At 37.9% G+C, this 23,363-nt stretch overlaps 1 protein-coding gene across 1 annotated transcript; it reads right to left on the reverse strand.

The window, feature by feature from the left end:
• Nucleotides 1-251: 251 nt before the first annotated feature.
• Nucleotides 252-12,199, reverse strand: ndfip2 (Nedd4 family interacting protein 2). The gene is made up of 8 exons (XM_086069037.1): nucleotides 12,001-12,199; nucleotides 10,212-10,413; nucleotides 9,956-10,086; nucleotides 9,768-9,855; nucleotides 5,754-5,878; nucleotides 5,621-5,687; nucleotides 5,399-5,506; nucleotides 252-1,788 (listed from the first exon to the last, which is right to left on the reverse strand). Exons 1-7 carry the CDS (start codon nucleotides 12,025-12,027, stop codon nucleotides 5,403-5,405), a joined length of 744 nt encoding a protein of 247 aa, XP_085925163.1. The 5' UTR covers nucleotides 12,028-12,199; the 3' UTR covers nucleotides 252-1,788; nucleotides 5,399-5,402.
• Between the last annotated feature and the right edge of the window lie 11,164 nt (nucleotides 12,200-23,363).

Genomic DNA, 23,363 nt, shown 5'->3' on the forward strand with positions numbered 1-23,363 from the left:
AATGATTTGGGCACTGTGTCTTTAACTTACACTGATGTAAAATTTGGAGTAATAATGGACAATAAGGTAAAACTATTTCATACATAATCCCGTACCTCATTCTCTGTAAACCAGTAAATCCCAGATGAAAACACATCACAGAATATGTTCCCATTATGAATGTAAGCCTTTAGATGTTTTTTGTGCTATACAGAATAGTCTAACGTTTGACAAAAAATGATCAACATCCACAATGGTAGAGAAATACACAGTCTGGGTAGATTTTCTACCTTTATTGGCATTTTCAAATACATCAATTAATTCCAGTTAGAATAAATGACTAGTTAAATTTACCAAAGCAACAACAAAATAGCTCATTTGATTTAATTTGTTCTTTGTACTGGTTCATGGCTTTGTAAATAAACTGTGGATTCCTGATATCCCTGCTAATCATTCAAGCACGTAAATCATGCAGCAAATTTGGATATCGCTGGAAAAGGCTGAGGGGATTAAGAAAGAGTTTGGCAATACTTAAACAGTCACAGTTCAGATGACAAAAGAAAACATACGTCAGTGTGAAAAGTAAAAAGTGCAAAAGAAAAATGGGGGGGGGGGGGAACAGCAGTATTTCACATGATTAAGAATTCAAGTTGAAACACATGGAAAGCAGTGTAATTGTTTTTTTGTTTTTTTTTACTGCACCACCACCACATCAAGTTAAGCAGACTCAAATTATACTGTACAGAAGTTCAAAGTGCAAATATGAGTTGGTATTAAGCTGGTATTTACATTTGTTTACGTTGTCCAGTCAGGCTCAGCTCTCATCACTTGCTCTGATTGCCCTGAACAATGGCATCTTTTGTTTGTTTGTTCGTTTTCTCGTACAAACTAGCAAATATTAGATGATCATGTGATTTGGGGTGCTCCCATCGCCACTTAACACTTCCATGAAAACAAAGGACGGACATTATTAAACCAGAGAAACATCCGTGTTAAATGCATGGCCAGTCACATTATTAGTCATATTGCCAACCCTTTGTATCAATCATTAGCATAACTTCTTAATTATTACTATTACTGTCGCTAAGTCAAAATAACTACATTGCATAGGACTTATAAAACTTTCTTGCTTTCCGGGCCATGTTAAACATGTCCTCCTTGAGCACAATATGGCTCAGAAGCCCCAGAAACTGCTGGATGATCAGCCGTGAGAAAACTCACGACCACAGCTGATGGACAGATATTTTTTCTTTTTCTTACTATATCAGAAACGACAGCGGTTAAGAGTAGCCCTCCTCCAGTATAATTGTCTGGCTGGTGCTGCATAGGTCAGGAATGAAATCCTGAAATTCATCCTGTTGACCATTTGGCTCAGACATCTTGTTGTCCTAAGAATAAAAAAATGTGGTTCCAATTGAACTGCCTGCTGGCAAAATTTGGATGAATTTTTAGCCCTCCGTGGTGAGCCATCACAAGATATGTAACCTGGTCCTACATGCACATGAATGAATTGCCTAAATTTGATCAAAATGAAAGTGACTAAGGTGTCGGAGTCCCACTTGAGGTGAACGTGCCACATCCTGGATGGAGTAAGACTTAATCAGAATAGTTTATTGGCTGACAACTTAATTGGCACAACTCAACATCTACAACTATTTGCTATGCATTCAACTAAAACTTTCTCCCTACATTTATTTTGCTGCCTTCTTCCTCTTCACTGCAGCGATGGCCTGGCAGGTCATTCGAGGGTGGGAGTGGGTGGTGGTTGTAGGACGTCTCAATGGAACGGAATAGCGATGGGGCGGGACCCTGCAGTGAATCACAAAATTGTTCAGGACCCACAGCGGCAGTTAAGGTCTCCATACGCCAACCTGACACCAGCCAGATGTGACCGTGCGCTGATTCGCTAGCTAACAGCCAATCAGAGTGATCAAATGTCATGACTTACTTTCCAAAGCCGATTTAACATGTTGAATCCGCCGGAAACCCCCCAAGACGCTCTCCAACGGCTCTGACGTTACGGCAGTGATTTTATACATTAACTCATTCACGGCCATTGACGGCTATTAACGTAAAAAATTCATTTGAACTATTTCTATTAGTTTAACATTTTTTCCCACTTTTGTTAACAAGAGTATGGAAACCTAGAATTTGTTTATTGTACATTTAGAACAGATATAAAATCATGTCATGCGATTAATTACAATGAAAGATTATAATCACCTGACTCAATTTAAAAAAAGAGAGAAAAGATTATTAAAAAATGAGGGCCGTCAGCGGATAATTTTTTTTAATCGTAATTACTGAGTGATGACTTCACTAGTTAACTCATGATTAATCACAAATTTTATATCTGTTCTAAATGTACAATAAACAAATTCTAGGTTTCCATACTTTTGTCAACAAAAGTGGGAAAAAATGTTAAACTAATAGAAATAGTTCAAATGATTTTTTTACGTTAGTAGCAGTCAATGGCAGTGAATGAATAAAAAAAAAAGATTATTTAAAACTAGGGACGTCAGGCGATACATTTTTTTAATTGTAATTAATCGCATGACTGCAATAGTTAACTCACGATTAATCACACATTTTTATATCTGTTTTAAATGTGCAATAAAAAAATTCTAGTTTTTCATACTCTTGTAAACAAAAGTAGATTTTTTTTTTAAACGAATATAAATAGTTAAAATGAATTATTGACATCTATAACCGTCAATGGCAGTGAATGAGTTAATCAGATGCATGTACAATTCCTGACTTCCGATTGCTCTATCGAGGTCTTTAAACCAGGGATGGGCAACTGGCAGACCAAATGCAGTGCAGTATGTAAGTGTAAAGGGGGATTCAAACCTCTGTACAGTGGACGCCTACATACTCGCAGTATCGCACACACGGATTTGCTTATTATTAACGCTTCTGGGAGAATTATTATTATTTTTATTTTTTTATCTGCACGGACACTGGCGCGATTAGATGAAAATGTTGGTGCAGTCTGGAGCCGTGGCCTTTTTCATTTTTTTTCTGTTTGACAATTTAAAAAGTTGTGTTTGGTTTTAAATTCGTATTCTTTTTTTTTATGTAATAATTTCAAGTGATTTCAGTGACCGTTGTGGGTTTTTCTGTCATTAAGTGGAGGGACCAATTGTTTTGTCCATGTGTGTAAGTCCGCTCACTAAAGAATAGAGCAGCTCATTACCAGTGGTTGACAGCATAAAGAAACTTTCCATTTAAGTCAAAGGTTGTGCGTGCATCAAGGATTCAAAACAACAGGAGACATACGAGTGTGGCTGTGAATTGTTTTTATTTTTATTTTTAATCATGGAGTTGTTTTCAATTTTGAATAGCTGTTGTGTGTACGAATCAGAGGTGTGGTTTCCAGATGTCTTACTTCCGGGTTAGAAAAGTAGTAATGCTGGTCTGATCCGGTCCACTATATCTGTATCGAGTCATATCCATTTTTTTTTGTTTATTAGAAAAAATCCAATCCAAACTATATCAAATATTCTCAAATTAACGCACATTGCACGACATGCCATCAATCATGCAGGCGAGCTGTTGCCATGGCGCCGTATGTACGCATTTCTTCTTCATTAGTTTTGGCCAGTTATTCTTCGGAACTTGCCGAGACCAATAAAGAAGCAATGCGCACACACACGTCGCATCCATACACACAGCAGTGACTGAAGTTACTGAAGGCCGAAACCCCTCTAGGACAACAACAGAACACACTAAACGGTGCGTAGTTTACAAAAAAAAATCTCCTGTTGCCTTCACGGTCCCTCCAGACTATCGGTTATTCTCATCTGCTACAACAGACCAAACGCTGCAGGGACATCGGTTGAATAGGCAGGTAAACTAATTTTCCTCAAGAATGTTTTTTGACATCATGTTGTGCCTGCTACTAATCTAGACTTGGTTACAACTTTGTTCTCTTTATCTATAGGCTACACCAGATTAGGTTAGGTTCCATCAGTGGGAGTAATTTGTCAACGCTCATTTACACTCAGGTCAATTTATTTAGGTTGTAATACTAACCATAAAAAAAAAAAAACCACACTCTAAAAAGAGAATTGTTGAACCAATTTAAGATTAAAAAGAGAACTGTTAACCAATTTAATAAAATTGCTTCAAGGTGTAACACAATATTGAATTAAGTTAATCCAAAGTGAATATATTAAGTTTAATTAATTGTGAGTTTATTAAGGCCTAATGTATTCACTTTGGATTAACCTAATTCAACAGTTGAAGCAATTTTATTAAGTTGGGCAACAATTCTCTTTTTAGAGTGTATGTGAGAAATCCATGATAAAGTTAATGAAAATTAAGTTTAATGAAAAGCCAAAGGTCAATGATTTTTCAGGATTTGGGGTTAACCATGCCAAATGATATGTGTTTGGTTGAAAACAAACAAGTGGAGAATACTGGAGTTTGTTACACATATAAGGCGCACCCGACTATAAACCGCAGGTGTTTGAGGTTACCGCACCGGGTTTCCGCTACTTTCTTTTCCATACTGAGGGTGCAAATTGTCTCTCTCGCATTCTCTCTCCTACTGTATTTGGGCTCACTTGGTTTGTTTTGCTTTGCCTGACGCCCTTGCGTTTCCTTTATATTGCGCCCCATTGTGATCTGATGGATAAGCCGCACCTTTGTATTAGCCATAGGGTCGAATTAAAGCGAAAAAAGTAGCGGTTTATAGTCCAGAAATTACTGTATATCTATGGCTGCAGTCATGTAAGTCGTTTTAATAAAGGCATTGCAGTTACACATGATTTCAGTGTTTCCTTCTTTCTTTAGGGGACTAGAATAGTTGTACAGTGAATGTGGTGTTTTTAGATGTCAGTATCAAGCAGAATACATCCACATTTAATTGTTAACTTTCCGGGTGGCAAGAATAATTGGATTGTATAGGATCGGTATTGGCCGATCCTTGAGGCAGCAGTATTGGTGTCGGTCACCAAAATAACTAATTTAATAAGAGATTACATTGGCATTATACCAAAGGTAACACCTATAGTTAATGGTAGAACGCTTAAAATAGCATGATAAGGGCTCTGTAAATGCACAGACTTGACCGAGGACATAATCAGGAATGCCTGCGTTTGCGGTGCTCATTTCATATCTGGTACGTTATCTTGGCCATTTGGCAACAAAACAAACGAGCAGACTAGTTGGCTACATTACTCACCCTGTCATAAAAGTACAGTTAGCTGTGACAATGTAGTTCTATCTGTCGACGCCTCGCCCACGCATCAGACATTTCTGTTTCCTGCTTGTCTTTGACCTAGCAAAGCTTTCACTCATGTACATCGCCACACATCACATCGGTTCAATAAAACAGACATAAGCACAGTTGCAGGTTGTCCTTAAATATTTTTTTTCTCATACAATCAAATCCCCCAACCCCCTTTTCTTTTACCTTGTTAATACAGGAAGAAGAGGCGTGTTCTGTGTGAGGAGGCCATGTTCTCTGTCATGTTGCGAACCTTTAGATAGTTGACAAAACCTCTGAAGAACAGCAAGAGACCTGCAAAAGAAGAAGGCAATAAGGTTGCCATCAAACCTTTCAAATAAATATGGGTGGAAGGAAGTGGTTGGTTTTGGCTAGATAAAATAGATGGAATAACCAGCCAGAACTTACCAAGCAACAGGAAGATCCACCACAGCCAGTATTGACCATTGAAGTAGCCAGCGAAGTAGTCCGAGAACTGGAAAAGAAAATGTAATTATATTTATGTATACCAAGTCAAGTTGTGGGTAACTTCATGACATACCCTGACAATTAGAATCCACTTAATGAGCGAGAGACCAAAGCCACAAATGGCACCATAGCGTCCCGCAATGGTGTTGGTCAAACAGAAGGACAGACAGAAGCCAATCCAGTTGAAAAGGAAGGCCACTAGAGGGAGACAAAAATTGAGGTTGAGGGCTGTTGGGCAAAAACCTGAAAACCATGATCCATTAACTTGACTTGCGCTTTGACAGGATTATTATTTTTACCAATACAAATAAAACGTAACCATTTAAAGTGCTCTTAAATTATCAGAAATTAGGCCTTAAAAGGCTTGAGTAGCTTTAACCTTGTCTATTTTGGCCTCTAACGATCATAAAACAAAAGAAAAAACTGTTAATGTGACGCGGTCTGTTCCCGACGTTCTAAAAGTACCCTGAATGCTTGTGCAGCAAGCATGTGACATGTACAGTATGTGCTTCTGCCTTCCTTGACCATGCTTTAAGCTGTTTAACGACACCCCAGTAGGAGTTTACTGTAACACTAATAAACACAGCAAAAATTACACATATTGTATATTCAAATCAAAACAACCTTCGTTTTAAAAACATTAACAGCGCTAATGCTAAAAGTTATGCAAAATCCCATTGGCATTCTAATGGAAAACTAGCAACTTCCGGAAGTGATATTCTTTCAAATGACGAATATCCACTCACAAACGCAGTAGAATTAACAAATTACTACAGGCAGGTAACATTACAATGCTCAAAATATAAACAATATTCTAATATGTGAATTTTTTTTATATTAGATCTCACTCTCAACACTTTTACTTTTATCTTGTGGCACACGCATGCACAGCACCACACTGCCACCAAGAGGCCAACACGCACAGCCAGTATTTATTTTTATTTCTTGCTATTATTATTTTATCCACCCATCCATTTTCTGCTTCTCCTAACTAGGGTCACGGGTATGCTGGAACCTATCCCAGCTGTCTTCGGGCAATAGGCGGTGTACACTGGGAACGTCAGGTAATTGCAGGGTACACTTCGATCCTACGCTCTGTCAGAGGAACAACCATACTGACAACCACAGCTATTGGTGCTCTACACTAGCTTTTACACTGGTAGCTATAATGCTACCAACTTAAAAAAAAGTTGTTCGTACCAAGCATAGGATTTAGTTGCTCTCTTTTTTGAGGAGGTACAGCATAATCATATTTACTGATATAAAGTGGTCTAAAAGTTTTGATTAATTGCCCGAGCTCTGACAGAAACTGTTGAAAAACTCACAAGTTCAATGAAGGCAAGAAATGGGAAGCTGCTATCTAGTAAGGCAGGGGTACGGTAAGTAACATTTGCGTAATAATTTGCAACATGGTGTAAAAACGCATCGATACTGTACATCTGTACTCATAAAAATACTCCAATACTATACACTCAACTTTATTTATATAGCGCTTTTACAACAGCCTGGCATATACCTTCTAGGTAAAGCCATGTCAGAACATGGACGATCACACTTTTACGTGACTACAAATTATACTCTGCAAAATGAATGATGAACTCCGCTCGGGCTGTGAAGGAGGCTGCCGCCCCATGAATTTTGGTTGCTGGTACCGCCGGGCAAGCAATGAGTTTTGCGAGCACGGTCCGCCCATCCAACTACGCATGCACAGTCGTGAGTAGGGATGTAACGATATCCATATATCACGATACAATATTATCACGATATAAACCTCAGCATATGATAATTATCATGATATTGTGGGGAGGTTGACGATATATCAAAAAGCTCACAATACTGTGAAAAAACTGAGGATATTGTAAAAAAAAAATTAAAAAAATATATTTAAAAAAAATCACGTTTTTGTACATAGCAGTGACAAAGAAATAAGCTAGGTCAGTCTATTTGTTTCTCTTGTGTCTCGTAAATACAATGCTAATTAGCGGGGAGAGATTCTTTGGGTTGAAGAGCAACGCAGAGTTGGCCTGCTTGCTGTTGGATGGGTAAGTGCAAAACACAGAATGTTAGCCTTCTAATTTAGCGACACGCTAGGTTGCAATCTTGAACAAGGGTCAAACTTTGCTTATATCATTATATTTAAATCGGGCAATAGGCGAAGCTAAGTAAATTTGTTAGGCGAATGCTTCTCCGGCAGTTTTTTTTTCCCTGTACATACCAGGCGCGAGGCCATAAGCTGCGGAGGCGAGCTACTATCCATTGCATATTCATATTCGGCTATGTGAACCCCTCGCGCCTGATTGCTGCACTGGTTCCTCGGATGTCTCCACTCCCCTCGTGTGTTGGATTCCTGTGTCTTGTCTGCATCTGAAAATTTGGCTTTGCGAACCCCCGCACATGATTGGTGGATTGGTTTTGGACTCATTCCTGGTTGGCTGCTTTCCTCGTTTATAAACTGCACTTGGGCACTCACCTGCAAACCATATCCATATGTTTTGAGGTTGTCTTAATGATATATATGTTTGATATGTCTGGTTAAAAATCAATAAAGAAAGTTGGAATAAAATTCTACTGCACTAATAAATTAACCACCAGAGGGTGCTGGAACTGCACAAATGGAAATCAACATGGCTTGTGCCTGCTATCAATATGGTGACATGGCAACAACACTTTTGTAGCACTTAATATCGAGGTATTGTAGTTATCGTTACATCCCAAGACGTGAGTCATGGTTCTTTAATAGGCTGGAACTGTTGATAATTATTGTTCATATTCTATCCGTGCTTTGCATTTTAGCATTTAATGTGCTCATAGCAGCTTTTGCTAATTGTGATAAGCACATATTTTGATCTATGTCGCTTATAAAAGACGTTTGGCAGAAAGAAAAAAAAATGTTCACGTTGAACTAATATGGACTTGCTTGTGTTGTGCAGTTGAAACTTTGTTCAAGTCAGTTTTGTTGTATTTTGTTTGTTTCTACGATTTTGGTCATGTTAAAAATGCACACTTGCAGTTCCGTACAGCAGTCACTCATTAGCAGTCACATTACACCTACGTGAAGTAGGGCTGGGTATTGCCAACAACCTCACGATACGATACGTATCAAGATACAGGGGTGACTAGAGGACACGTATCGCAATACATATGTATTCCAATACATGATCTTCAAGGCGATACATATCCCAATATTTGACATTAATTTACTTGCATTTTTAGTGTAACGGTCATATGCATACCTAAATAATACGTTTATTATGCTGGATGGCAAAAAAAATTGTTAGCAGCTTTTCTGGTTTTCCACCAAGCGGCATGCACTGCAGAGCAAGGAGCAGCTTTCACAGACACCCAGGGAAAATGTATGAATAGGCATGAGCCGATATGAGTAAAAATATCGAAGTATTAAAATTACAGCTCTAAAATGTGTTTATTTGAAATACTTGGGGAAATAATAACAGCATTTTTCATGTAACACATTATTTTAAACAAAATATTGGAAAAAAATAGAAGAAGTTTAGAAGTAAATAAATGTTTATTCTTCCTATTTAAAATTTTCTTAGCAAGACACAGTATCCAATCACGGATGGGCTATTTTTAAAACAGACTTCACACAAACACTTTTTTTTTTTAAAGTAGGCTGCATTAAGTGGTTAAGAAAATGGATGGATGGATGGATGGACAATGCAAACTAAACACCCAAAACACTCATGTCCCTGTCGTCGCCGCTGCGCTCATGCGACACGTGGACTAAATGAAGGCAATTGACTTCAAAGACTGCCTGCACCTGCTGCTCGTGCATGAGCGAAACTTGAGAGGCTGCTGTTCCTGCGCAAGCAACCTTGCTTTAACTGTCTATTTAAAGTTAACGAGTAATATCGATTCTGACGTCTGCGTATTAATACGTGTATTGTAATGAGGCCCGCAACGATGTATTGCCGTATAGATTTTTTGACCACAACCCTAACGTGAAGTGCGTTCAGGGCCCCCTTATTATTGACTTTGTTCTGTATTGTTTTATAAAACGGATCACTAAGAGAATTATCATTTGTACTGGAATGCTTAAGTTAAAACCCAGCTCCAGTGTTATACTTACTGAAAAAGGCCAGCATGAAGATTCCATCATTCCCAACCCGCAGTTGGTCAGCATCGCTGAAATCATCTCTCGGGAGAAATTCGTCCTCCTGATGGATATACATGCACAGATAATAATGAGGAAAAACTAGTAACAAATGTAAAGAAACATTCGTGGAACGAAAAACAAGCAGTAAAATGGATTCGCACCCGTGAAGTCACCTCCATAGAGGAAGCTGCCATGGTGGCGGCTTTTGCTTTTTCCGCTTCATCATATGTGGGCAATGAAGTGGCCACGCTATAAGGTGGTGGCACTGGGAAATCACTTTGGAAACTGGTTTCTGTTGTAAATATGTTGAGAGGAGTGATTAATTTACACAGGCCATATTGGGGTGACACTAACATTGAAAACAGCACTAAGTGTAAAAGAGATTACAACAGCAAAACACAATCGTCAGATACAAACCAGGCAGAGCTGCAGTTGCACCCAGGTCAATACAGGCGTAAGGGGGAGGAGGTGCATCTGCACCCCCAGCCTCGGCAGGTGGAGGGTCAGGTAGTACACTGTTCTGTGTCTGGCTTTGGTCCTGTGACGTTCCAGGCTGGCGTGTGGCACAAGGCTGCTGCTCACCGCCGGAGGCCTCAGGTGTGTCATCCTCGTTATGCAGCTGAAAGACAAGACAAGACAGAACCCTGAACACCATTTGAGCCACATTAACCACCTTTGAATCCACCAAGATCCGCATCTATCAGGCAGCTGTTCTTTCTGTGCTGCTTTACAGTGCCGAGACTAGGGCTGAACGATTATGAAAAACAATCTAATTGCGATTTTTTCCCCCAAAATTGGGATTGCGATATGACATTCGATTAGTTTTTTCAAGGTCCTTTGCAATGAATTTATAGTCATATATTTATAGTTACAATTTACCACTTCAACATATCCAACTTTTCATGTTGCATGAAACATGGCATGTAAACACTGCACTTTTTAAACACTAAACAAACAATATACATATTAAAAAAATAAATAAAACTTAGCAATCTCCAGTCAGTAAACACACACATGCTAAAGTGTAAACAAAGTAAAAATAAACCTGCTTATATGATGCAACATTTTCCGATTTGATTTGAAAAACCACTAGCATTTTTTGGCCCAAACATGTGGCTCTGCCTTTGACAACAGCACTTATGTGATAACATTTTTTTTTTTTTTAGATATTAAATTACGCAATGAATGACATTTCTCTCTCTCTCTCAACACTAAGTCACTAATTTGTACCCAATTCAACTAAATTTCGAGCACTTTAATGGGATACTTGACTCATTGAGCCACCTTCAACAAAAGATATCTTGTCTACAATTACTGTGATAACTTCATTATTTATCATGAACAATTAATGCTTTTAAAAACTAATGTTTTCACTTGCTGTCGACTAAAGATGACATCACCTGTGTTGAGGAAACAGGTAAAAACGGCCAATCATGGCCCAGCTTGCTGAACAAACCCAGAAAAACAAGTAAGCCACGATTGGTCGTTTTCCTCAGATATAAGCATAGAAATACTATTTACATTGTGTCAATGAAGACTTCATTTTTTTTTGTCACGTACCTACACACAAGCCCTGATACTCTCTATCAACCCCCCCCCCCCCCACCCCCCCCACACACACACACACACACACACACACCACCATCACCACCAAAACAAAACAAAAACCAGATGAGGTAATACAGATGTTGTTGTTAAACAGAAGGGCCTCACTTAACCGCGAGGTCGTGCAACTGTAACTAATCTCACCCTCTTCAACCTGGCGAAGGTCGACAGTGTAGGACATGGGCATGACCCAGTACTAGTAGTAGTACTAGTCAACCGCTGAAACGGGTACTGGTTTACCATCGCAACTCTAATCCGGACGCCGTCCAGGCCAATGAAGACGCAGGCCCAACTCTAACTGGGTGAACACAATTTCAACACCAGCAACATCAACAACAATAAACAGCAAAGCATTGAATTACCGGGCTCTTTACCGAGCCAGTTATCTAATGTTAGCCTAGCATACGCGGAAGTATTCGCCTACAGCTTTGTTTAATTTACACAGACGTAACGGTTTTGGATAAACCTTCCATTCAAACAACGTCAAACTAGAGCGGACAACGTAGCGATCACAATATTACGCCTTGTAATTAAATGGTAGAAAATGGTGGCAGGGCCCTAGGTAGGCCAAATAGCATAACACTAAACACTCACTACTTACCACTTGATATCGACTTGTTGGATCCATTCTGACGAGATTCAACTGGCGAACTAGCCAGTCAAAAAATAACAGATTTTTTTTCCTGTTTACGAAATACCTTGTCTAACACCTAAAAGTATTCTAAACTTGACAGCGTAAGAAATGGCCGCAGCTCACAGAACACTCGCTCCGTTGTTGTTAGAAAAAAAATCCCTGTCGATCGTGTCAAGTTCGTCTCAACGTCTAGAATTTCCGCCATAAAATTTCTAAATTCAGCGATTAACGTGATGCAAATTTCCTCATGTAGTTTTAAAAACGTAAATTAAACATTCATATATATGCATATTAAAACGTGAGTAAAGGCATATTCCACATTTTCCTTGTGTGCAAAATAGTTTGTATCTAACTGACTATAGTTTGACACCTGGATGTATTTTATTTTGCAATCAGCAAGACGCATTTCCGATATGACGCCATTCCTCCCATTCCTGGAAAAGCGAGTGATTGGACGAACCATATGACGCAAATACACATCGAAATGATGAATGTTTAACCACAATTAGATATCGTTACAGCGTTGGTAGGATTAGGGGAATTACGTTTCCATTAACAAGCTAAAAGTGTACTATTTTTAAAAAATCCGTAAAAGAAAAAATCAAATGCCGAACGTTTAGTTTCTCTAACACATGAACTCTCTGGACTTTGCATCGCCAAGTACTAAATACATTAGTAAAGTTTATCATGGTTTATTGTGAAGAGCACGTGAATTTAAATATAACTCAGCAAATTGTAGCGTACGTCCTATCCCACTCTTTAGAGAGCCATATATTGTATAGGTAATTTTAATGTCCAGCAGAGGGCAGAAACGAATAGATTATCATTTTAGGATCCTTCTTTTATTACTCACGGGGAAAAAAACCCTTTTTTTCTTCTTTTTTTTTTGCACAACGGACACGGAATGTTGTAAAAGGTTTTGCACCAGAAAGGATATCTAGGACCTTCAAGGATCACAACCTGGGTGGACAACCTGGTATACTAGCTACTGGAAAGCTACAGGGGCCAAAAACCTTCTTTTTGGGATATGTTCCTGGTGAAATTATGTAAGTGCAAATATTTAGGTACTGCAATGACATAAATAGTCCTACAACTTTCAAATTTGGCCGAGAGTATCCTGACATATAGGGTGAAACAGGAAAAAAAAGATTTGGGGGCTTGCTGCACATCTAACACCCTTAACATCCCAAATTTAAAAATAGTTTCTCGCTTGAAAAAAAAGCTTATTAAAATGTTTTATTTTTCAGAACTTTATGGTGAATATATATGCCTAGCATATATATAAAACTTCCCAAATTCGTAAGCTACCATTTGTTGTCCAAAATGGCCTTTCTATCTCAAATATTGCACTTGCTGTGGCCAAAAGTCTACTTCTATAGCATAGCCCAAATTGAAAACAAACATGGGATGTTTTAAGAGGTTTTGCACCAGAAATAATATCTAGGACCTTCAAGATCACAACCTGAGTGGAAAATCTAGTCAACTATTTACTGGAAAGCTAATAGATGGTTCCAAATAAACAACCTTGTCCTCAAATAAGCATAAGACTCAGGTGAATAGGGTAAAAATAACCACCACAACAAAACTAATAGATATTGCCATGAAACATGCCCAGTTGATTATCTTAGTTTAAGACTTTTTTAATTACAAGTTTTGAGAAATATGTTTAAGTACGCAAATGAGTCAATATGTAAATAAATGTTGTCAAATTTGCACAACTTTTCTGGCTTTCTGTATTGTAGCTCAATCTAAATTGAATAATATTTACCTAGGACTGGCAAATCAGTGCCTCAGTGTTTATGAAAAATATCTTATTTTGATCATAAAATAAACTAAATTCCTGGCAGCAAAACATTTATTTTCACCTACATTTTCATAGATTGAACACAAAATAACCATCTTCTTAGCCAGAACTAGAAAAACAAGATTATAAAAAAATGTTCAAGTACATTTCCAAATTACAACAATTGTTAGCATTATTGTGGATCTTTTTTTCTCTTATTTTTTTTGTTTTCCAGTTTTCTGATTCCCTGCTGCTATCACTGTCCTCTAATGTGGCAGTGTCGAACCTGCTTGCATCTGATCACAGAAGAATATCTAAATTGAATGTGCGAGTAAATGCAACAGCAAGCAGGTTAAGCCTTGGCTTTCCAGAATGAATGCGCCAAGCCTTCTAGTTGTTCATACATGGTTTATGATAGGCTATATCATTGGTAATCATATCATGACCTTGCCTAATCAGTCTTAGTAATATGTCATCTTTACCCAGTTTCTTGGCCTCAATGGCCTTTTGGCTATTTTTGATGGATACCATGGAGGTTGGTGCCATCATCATGCCAGTATAATTGACTCATTTATTTTTTTATTTTTTTTATACAATAGGGGCTGCATTGTTAGATCCACCCTTTAACTTTCTAGCTGATAGAAAAGTCATCTTGGACTCAAATGGAAAATTGTGAATTAGGGGGTGATTATATACAAATTAGGCATAGATATTCACCATAAAGTATTAGAAAATATACATTTTCATTTTCATTCCGTGCCCGTTTTTTCACTTTGCCCCCTGGGTATATAGTTCAAAATGAGTTGATACCTTCATAAAGGATTGTGATGGTCACAACAATTGGATAAATTAGTGTTTCATTTAAAAATATGTTGACACTGATAAATCCCACCATGATGTTAATTAAAGAGTGTAGTGTATATTGAAGCTGTGGATAAATCCCACAACCATCTTTGCAATGCTTCACAGCAGAATGACATTTGATTGCTAGTGTCTCAGTCAGTGGCGAGAGGTGACCTTTTAGAGTGGGCATGCTGGAGAGCCAAATATGTGAGCGCCCGTGAGGGTGCGAGCGGAAAAAAAAAGGGGGTATTTTTATTATAAATTTTAATGTTAAATATGATTTAATTATTTTATACCACTTTGTAGATATACATTTAAAACGGAAATATTCAGGGCTGACCGACGCAGGTGGATGCACACACACTGTAACATGTACACAATGTAACCATCTCCGTGGTGAGTGAAATGTCACAATCACATGCCCACACATTTGCCAATACGTTGGAATTTACAGTATTCGGAACTGGCTCGTGCCCACGAAGCGGGCTCAATCCTAGAGAGGAAAAAATGACATCACAGCGGAGGGAGCCAACAAGCGATTTCAACCAACAATCAACAGTTTGCTAACCTGTGGACAGCCAGCAAGCCATTTATGTTTCTCGTACGTCCTGGCTTGAAATTGATGGACGAAATTCTTCCCCGTTTTCACTTCAGGAGTAGAACTATGGAGGACCAAAACTACCAAAATTCTAAATAAATAAATGACTAAATAAATAAACAAACAAATAAATGGCTAAATGTGAAAATAAAAACGGATCTACAAAATATAATTGAAAAATTTAATCCCAAACAATAAATAGGCTATAAATGAAAAAAATAAATAAATAATATATATATATATATATATATATAAATATATATATATATATATATATATATATATATATATATATATATATATATATATATATATATATATATGTATGTATGTACTCATTCCTGATTCTATCCATCCTGGTCACTCCCAAAGAGAACCTCAGCATCTTCATCTCTGCCACCTCCTGCTCTGCCTCCTGTCTTTTCCTCAGTGGCATTGTCTTCAGACCAAACAACATCGCTGGTCTCAACACAGTTTTATAAACCTTTCCTTTCATTTTAGCTGAAACTCTTCTATCACACATCACATCTGACACTTTTCTCCACCCGTTCCAGCCTGCCTGCACACGCTTCTTCACTTCTTTTCCACACTCTTCATTGCTCTGGACTGTTGACCCTAAATACTTAAACTCCTCCATCTTCTCCCTGTAACCTCACTCATCCACACACAAAATGTATATGAATTGTTGAATCAATATTATTTCCTTAACATTGATTCAATATAAAATCAAAAAATATATACATGTAGATCCTGATTTGGATGATGGTTGAATCAACATTGATATTGTGTGATTTATGGTTGAAAAGCAAACGTTGACTCAACTTTTTTATCAGCCTTAGACTTTCTGTATAATTTCTACTTTAGGTCTCAACATAGATTCAGTACTTAAGATGAACCATATTTCAATGTTGATTCACGCATATTTTGATATCTGGGAGAGGATCTTTGCAATTTTGATGGTACTGACTCCTTAGATGGGAAATGAAGCATGCGTTAGCTTTTGCTAGTGGGCTCAAGTATTCCGCGGAACTGTAAGACTGTTAGGCCAAATGGTCTTCTATTTCTGTTTCAATAAATGAGCCACACCAACAAGGAAAAACTGTAAATAAAATGTCTGCATTGTGCCTGACAATATTAATTTGTAATTTGAACACGCTTGTGTGATTCTTTGCCAACAGGCAGCTGTAGTGGCGCTTACGCGTGTGATTTCTTTTGACTTGGGTGCGCTGATTTGGTTTAGTCAATCATATACGTGTTCTCTCCAGGGACAGAGGCAGCTGTGCAACCCTGCACGCGGAAAGATGCTGTCATGTTCACTTCAACATAACGCTGATCATGTTGGTATGTGGTTGCTAATCTGACTGCATGCAAGATCATCATTGTTTGAAGTTTTCATTTTGTACAATTGCAGGGAGCAAATAAGTATGTCACACAAGGCGGGTCAAAGAAAGACTGCATACAACTCCCAATTTAAATGTTTAATGATTTCTTCTAAAAGAAAAGCTAATCATCTGGCAGCATGAAAGGATTGGTTCAAGTCCAGGAAGTACATAATACAAAATAAATGACTTATTACGAAACAGAAGGAGTTTCCTGGTATTTCGAACATTGCTGCTGTTGTGTATCACTAAAAAGCTCACGAAAACAGAAAATCAGAATGAAAAAGTACAGAAATGTCAAGATATTCCCAACAGTACCTAAGACTGCGCGTTTGATGCTGAAACAGTTTTTTCCCCTCACCATTCCGCCTCTCTCTCCCACGCTCTCGCCATCACTTGCCGTGCTGATGATGAATTAAAAGAAAGTATGTCATTTGGCAGCCAGGCGGGGAGGAAGGAGGAAGACATCAGAAAGAATTCATTCTGTGAGTTTCCCCAACATGGGCACAGTCTCCGCTGCTTTGTGGCTTTTTGGGGTTTGCATGCGGTTATTTGGGTCAGTTATTGGGGCCAGCTCTGTTCACCAAGCAGTTTGAACCCGGCTTGACAAAAACAGGACAAGTACAATGGTGATATTTTATATGCTTGCATTCATATTCGGAATAGCTCAGCTTGAGTGTGAGGTGTTTTGCTTTTAACGAGACACACTCAACACTTCTGCTGCAAGCAAGCTGCTGTTGCTATGCGACTCCACTCTGAGTGAAGCATCACTAAAGCTTAATGGCAACACAAGTCTATCAGCAGGCACCTGAGAGTTTTTAAACGTGAACCTGGGACATAATGTCTTTTGCAGTCTGATACTGCACCTCATTGTAAAGTTTGCCATTATAAATGTAATAACAAATAAGTGGTGAGTCGAATAAGAGAAGTGAATTGGCGGTTATAAAGAAACACAGAATTATAATTTTTTGATTCAGTGTCGAAACATTCACCCTGACGAGATTTTGAACCCGAGCCCGTTGTATCCAAGTCAATGGCGTCACCCACAGAACCATCCAGCTGTCCAGTCTTTCCGAAACCCATGGTATCGAAGTGAATGGGGGAATTCAAACGACTATTGACGCTCAGATGACTGATAATGTAAAAAGGGAGTAGGTCTGAATATTATTTATGTTAAGTGTTTTCTTCCTGATATTTAAAGTTTCAAAGCCTGTTTAAAGGGGACTTATGCATAACAGCTCATTTTTTGGAGCTAAATTTTACATTTGTGGTAAGTGTCATATATGTAAAAAGGCAGTGTCATTAGTTATTTTGATTTCTTTTTTTAAAAGAAATTATATTACGAGTTTATTATCAATTTATATTATCGATTTGAGTTAAAAAGAAGACAATTCATGAGAAAGAAATTCAAAACAAATTTCATTTGTGAAAAAAATTCATTAGAGATAAGTGGAGATCTAAAATGAAAAAATAAGAGGTGTGCATCATCCAACAGACTATTATATATAATATAATATTAACCCTTAGTGCTTATTGGAAGTGAATCTTGAGGAGTTGGTGACTGTAAGGTGTCATTTGATGTGGTCTGCTCGATCCTGCTGGCAGCAACTGGGTTCCTGACTATAAAAACACAACCATTAGTTACAAATTGCCAAATACAGAAACAGCAATATAGGTCACATGACCTGGAATTTTAGCATTTTTGTGCAATAGCTTCCAGGTCATGTGGCCTATTGACCCCAAATCAGTGCTGCATCTTGGTGGCATGTCTGCTGGATGATGCACACTTCTTAATTTTTCATTTTAGATCTCCACTTATTAGTAATGATTTTTTTTCAACAAAAAATAGCATTTTAGCTCAATAGCTTCCAGGTCATGTGACCTTTTTACCCCAAATCAGTGCTGCATCATAGTGGCATGTCTGCTGGATGATGCACGCTACTTATTTTTTCATTTTAGATCACTTATTTTTAATGATTTTTTTCAATAAAACATTCACATCAGTATTGCAATAAATTACATTAGCCTACATTGCATACAAGGCACTGGCGCATGTCATAACTTCTAATTCCCGACTTGCTGTGAGTGAAAGTGCAGAGTGACAGCCTGTCAGTCTGCTCTGCGGGGGGACGTCCGAGTTCGCCCCTCGTCATTGGACATGGTTTAGTGAGCGAACGTTAGTCAATTCAATTAAAAGTAGAAATCGATTAATTAAGAAACAGATCTCGAAATTGAAGATTATCTCTGTCTGTTTGGATTACAATTCGCCGGTATCCGGACCGATGACAATATAGCTTCTGCTCCAAGGTAAGATGACTGTTCTGTTCACTTTTGTGCTGAATGGTGTATTTCGAATTTTTTTGGGTTGTGTTGGATTATTAACATTGTTTTTCAGTTTCAATTTATATTTTAACCGTTTTGGATATTAGTTATAAAGATATAAATATAAGACAACAGTTAATTCATGTTAAGCCAATCTAGAGTCCTTTGTTCTCTCTTGCCTGGGAAAGAGGGAGTAGAGTTTGTACCAGTCTGTGTCCGGCCGAAGAGAGTCCAAGGACAGGCTGATTTATTATTGTTCAAGTCTAATCTGATTTGTACTCATGGGAACTTGATGCCTTTTTGTGCTCATGGGAGGGGAGGGACTTTTCAATAAAAAACTGTGTGCGAGAGGAAAAGGGACACACAATCTGAACGGAACACGGTTTGAGTGTCTTCATTTTGTGTGATCAGAAGCTTCTGATATAACAATACCTTTGCAAAGGGACTTCTTCACCAGAATCTCACCATTCAGTTAATTGAACACACAAAGAGTAGAATACAAATATTGTCTACTTTAACAAATGGTGACCTCCGACGCTGAATTCTAACGGATGGTGGTATTTTGACGATTTGCAAGCTGCGGCGTTCCCGGACGGGCGGAATTTCTGGCGCCATATTAATTCCGGTAAGTGGAGACTTTTATCCACGTAGGGAGGTTCTGTCTGTTTGGGACCGCTGCAACTGGTCTTTCGTCTTCCAAATTGTCTAAATTTTTACATGAGGTCTGTGTGAACAAGTTGTAGTTTGATGTCGTTCTAGAGTTGGGATTTTTCCTACGATATTGAACTGGACACGTCGTGAGGTGGTGCATTTAAAAGTGACGTAAGTGCACACCTAGAGATAGCCGGAATTTGTGTTTGGATGTACAAGTTAAGACTGCGTTTGAGGTTGCAGTCGAAGCAATGCCCGAAAAACATCGACAAAAAATGAAAAAGCTAATAATGGATTGGATAACGGCGGGCTGTGATAAAGGGTGGCTTCCACCTTTGACATCCACTGTTTGTTTGGTAGCTTTGATGAAAGCAGTGGAATTTGCATGCGTAAAAAAACGGCTTTCGCTGGACAAAATGGTACGTCAGACTTTTGTATTTTCTTTGAATGGAAGGGGAGTTAGACAAAATTGGAAAAAAGTGGATAAAATGATGAGTAATGCTGGACTGTTGGCTTTGGGCAGTTCCGTAAAAAACGCTCGGGGGGCTTTAGCAAATGCTGGTAATGATGTAGTGGCTGAATTTGATGCTAAAATGACTCCAGCATCTGTGGAGCAGTTCACGGGTGATTTGTTCGAAGTTAACCCGTTTACTGAAATCACCGTACAAAACTGCGGTTTAAATGCCATAAGATTTGTAGACAACGAATTGATAGAATAAAACCGTTTATTATTTTATAATGACTATAAGTGTGTGCGTATGTATTTGAGTGTGTGACCTAGCTTTTAAAAGGTGGGGGCTATTATTGTGATTGTGAGTGAGAAATGTGCGTATGGTGATTTTGTTTGTTTTTCTTCAATATCTTTAACTAAGTTTGGTGTTGTTTTTGTGTGAGATGAGACTGGTGTGATAGTGGCGTTTGTTTTTCGAATGGGAATGTGGTAAAATTGGTTTTGCGATGTATAATGTTAAGATCCCCCCCCCCCCCCCCCCCCTGTTTCTAGGTTAGAAGAAAAGGAGGGGGCTGTGGGTTAGAGCATAATGTGTCCTCGTAATGGGACTTTTTCTCTTTTCTAGGTAAGAGAGGAATGATAAACAATAAAAAAATAAGTAATAGTATTTGAAAGATATTGTTGAGTTTTTGTAGAAGAATATTAAATTAGTGTTTTTTTTTTTTTTTTTTTTAGTGACTGAATTGATAGTCTTTTACACTATAATAATTGATGAAGATGGTTAATTTGTTAACTTTCCCTTTTCGGGGCAAATTAATAAAGGATAATGATAGAACAATAGTATTTTGTGTTGAGCTGTAGTGAGTTGACATGATCATGCCTACATCTGTACAGCTGTGGCTAGAAGTAAGATAGTTGAATAAGAAGTTATAAATGTTTTTGAAGTCGACATAATGATAATGATTTTTAATATTTGTTTTTTCTCTGAGTGTGTCATTTCAGAAACTGATGTTTAAGTTCCAAGGCAGATGAGGGTTTGATGGCCTTCACTGATTACAAACTGCGAACGGGATGCGCCCCAGCTGCTGATACGTTGTATTTGCAAGTATTGCTAGTAGCTATTTTGAAGGGGTATTTCAAAAAAGAAAAGAAAAAAAAGCTGTTTTTTACGAAACATTTTTGAGAAAGCAGGAAGTGAACTATCTTGCTATGATCCCATTTCCTCAGTCTGGCATTATAGTGCATTGGATCAGCCGGGTGCATTCGTTGGTCGAGGTGAGCGCCTGGAAGGACCGAAAATGTGTCATCTGGTCCACATTGCAGACAGTGTCTGAATGGATGTGGCAGAGATCAAAGGTCAAAAGCCGCAGAGTACAGTCTTCTCCTCCTGTGCCTACAAAAAAACATGATGCTCAACTTCCACAATGCCTAGTGACTGTGTACAAGCCTCATTACAGAGATGTCTCCTCTCATCGCTGATGCCTGCTGAACTTTGTCTGACACAGCCGCCGCCCTGAACATTGACTTTTGAAAGCTGGTGGTCTGACTAGGATGCGACCCTTCAATCAGTGAAATGCTGCACGGTATATGCAAGGCATTCTTAGTGTGTTTGGTGGGGAGCTGTGATCTATAGCAAGGTATTTCAGGAAATTGAAAACGACATATGTGAATTTGAAATGAGGGATTGAGAAAATTTATTTCAATCTATAGCCTACTAAATTTGTGCCTATTTTTGGGAGAATCAGTTTCTGAATTGGTACAATGGGAATTTAATTAATACGATATGATACGATATACTTTTTTTTTCGTGAGGATTTTTTTTTTCTGGACCCCGTCCAGCTGCAGCTACAGTATAGAAAAAATAATAGAATAAAATGAGTAGCAATAAGTAAAAGACTAACTAAGAAGTTTTCACAGTAGTATATATTATTAATATATATATTATCTAATTATATGTTTTATATACATAATATTGAACCATGCATCTTATCGTATTGAGTTGATGCTATTTAATAAATAATAGCGAGTTTGATGGTTAATTTTAGATTTATTTATTTTTTCACAGCACTGTGATTTATGAATCCCAGAAATATTTTGTGTGCTGTGTTTTTTATGAGCCCCACTAATATGTAAAAGAGGTGAAGTTGATTAGCAGTTTGAAGATAATTTTTAGTTTGATTAAATCTAGGAAATGGTAGATATTTGTAAGTTTTGTGTAATTCGTATCCTGAATTAGATTAATATGGTTACCTCTATTTTTTATGGCCCCAAAATCATCATAAATTAGTGTCTTAAATTGTATCTGCTTGTGCTCATTTTTATTGTTGTGTTTTGTAGCTCTTTCGTTTATCTCATAGCCTGATTTAGAGGGATGTGTTATTTACGACGTCTTTTGAGTTATGAGGTCTCTATTTTATCCTCCCTTTATCTTGACGTCTTTGAAAAAATCAGTGGATCTTTGTCAAAATGAGGGAGTTTATGTTTAAGAAATTAACCAATGCAGACGAATTAGTAGATTAAAAAATGAAAAGGTTTTGAAGTGATAATCCACAGTTTGAATCGAGCGGAGCAAAGTAAGTCTGAAGCAAGCAAGGACAATAATGCATATTCGCCGGATGAAGGTAATTATATTATATTATATCTTTTATTTTAGAAAAATGTAATGTTTGGAGCCCAGTGTTTGCAAAAGAGTATAGATAATATGAATATATGTGAGCTTTTTCCAGGATGTCACGATTCGGCCGGTCGTGGGATTCTGGGAAGAGAATATATGCTAGTAAAATGATTCCTTTCAGGATGGTGAAAGGCACAGTTATGCAAATTTAGAACAAATTTAGTCGTGGTAAAAAAATTACCTATTATTGAACAAAACCTATTTGAAAAATAAATATTTACAAGCTCTGTCTTATATTAATGAATGAGCGAATGTCATTCAACTCAATCAAAGGCTGGGCTCTATTTCAATGTCACAAAAATAGATCTTTTCCTGTTCCAACAGCACAGGACCTACGGATCTTAACCAAATAACATTTATTAATCCCAACTAACAAAAACTATCAGGGTTTTTCCTCCAAATAAAATTTACGTGGGTTTATGAGAAGACTAAAAACATATTCCGCTCTCAGGTTGATGACGGAAAGGAGAGACGAAATTCCACAACTGGTCTACAAGGCTGCCGGCTATCTCATCAACTGATGATCATCAATCTTATCACCTCCGACCTGGGAGCCACGTCAGCTGACCCAGTGTTCGGTTCTGGAGCGGCCGTTTGGACATCGTTTTGACATCATTCAACGGATCAAG

Source organism: Leptonotus elevatus, chromosome 2 (genome assembly GCF_054856555.1).
Source record: "Leptonotus elevatus isolate MCC_2025b chromosome 2, RoL_Lele_1.0, whole genome shotgun sequence".
Lineage (NCBI taxonomy): Eukaryota > Metazoa > Chordata > Actinopteri > Syngnathiformes > Syngnathidae > Leptonotus > Leptonotus elevatus.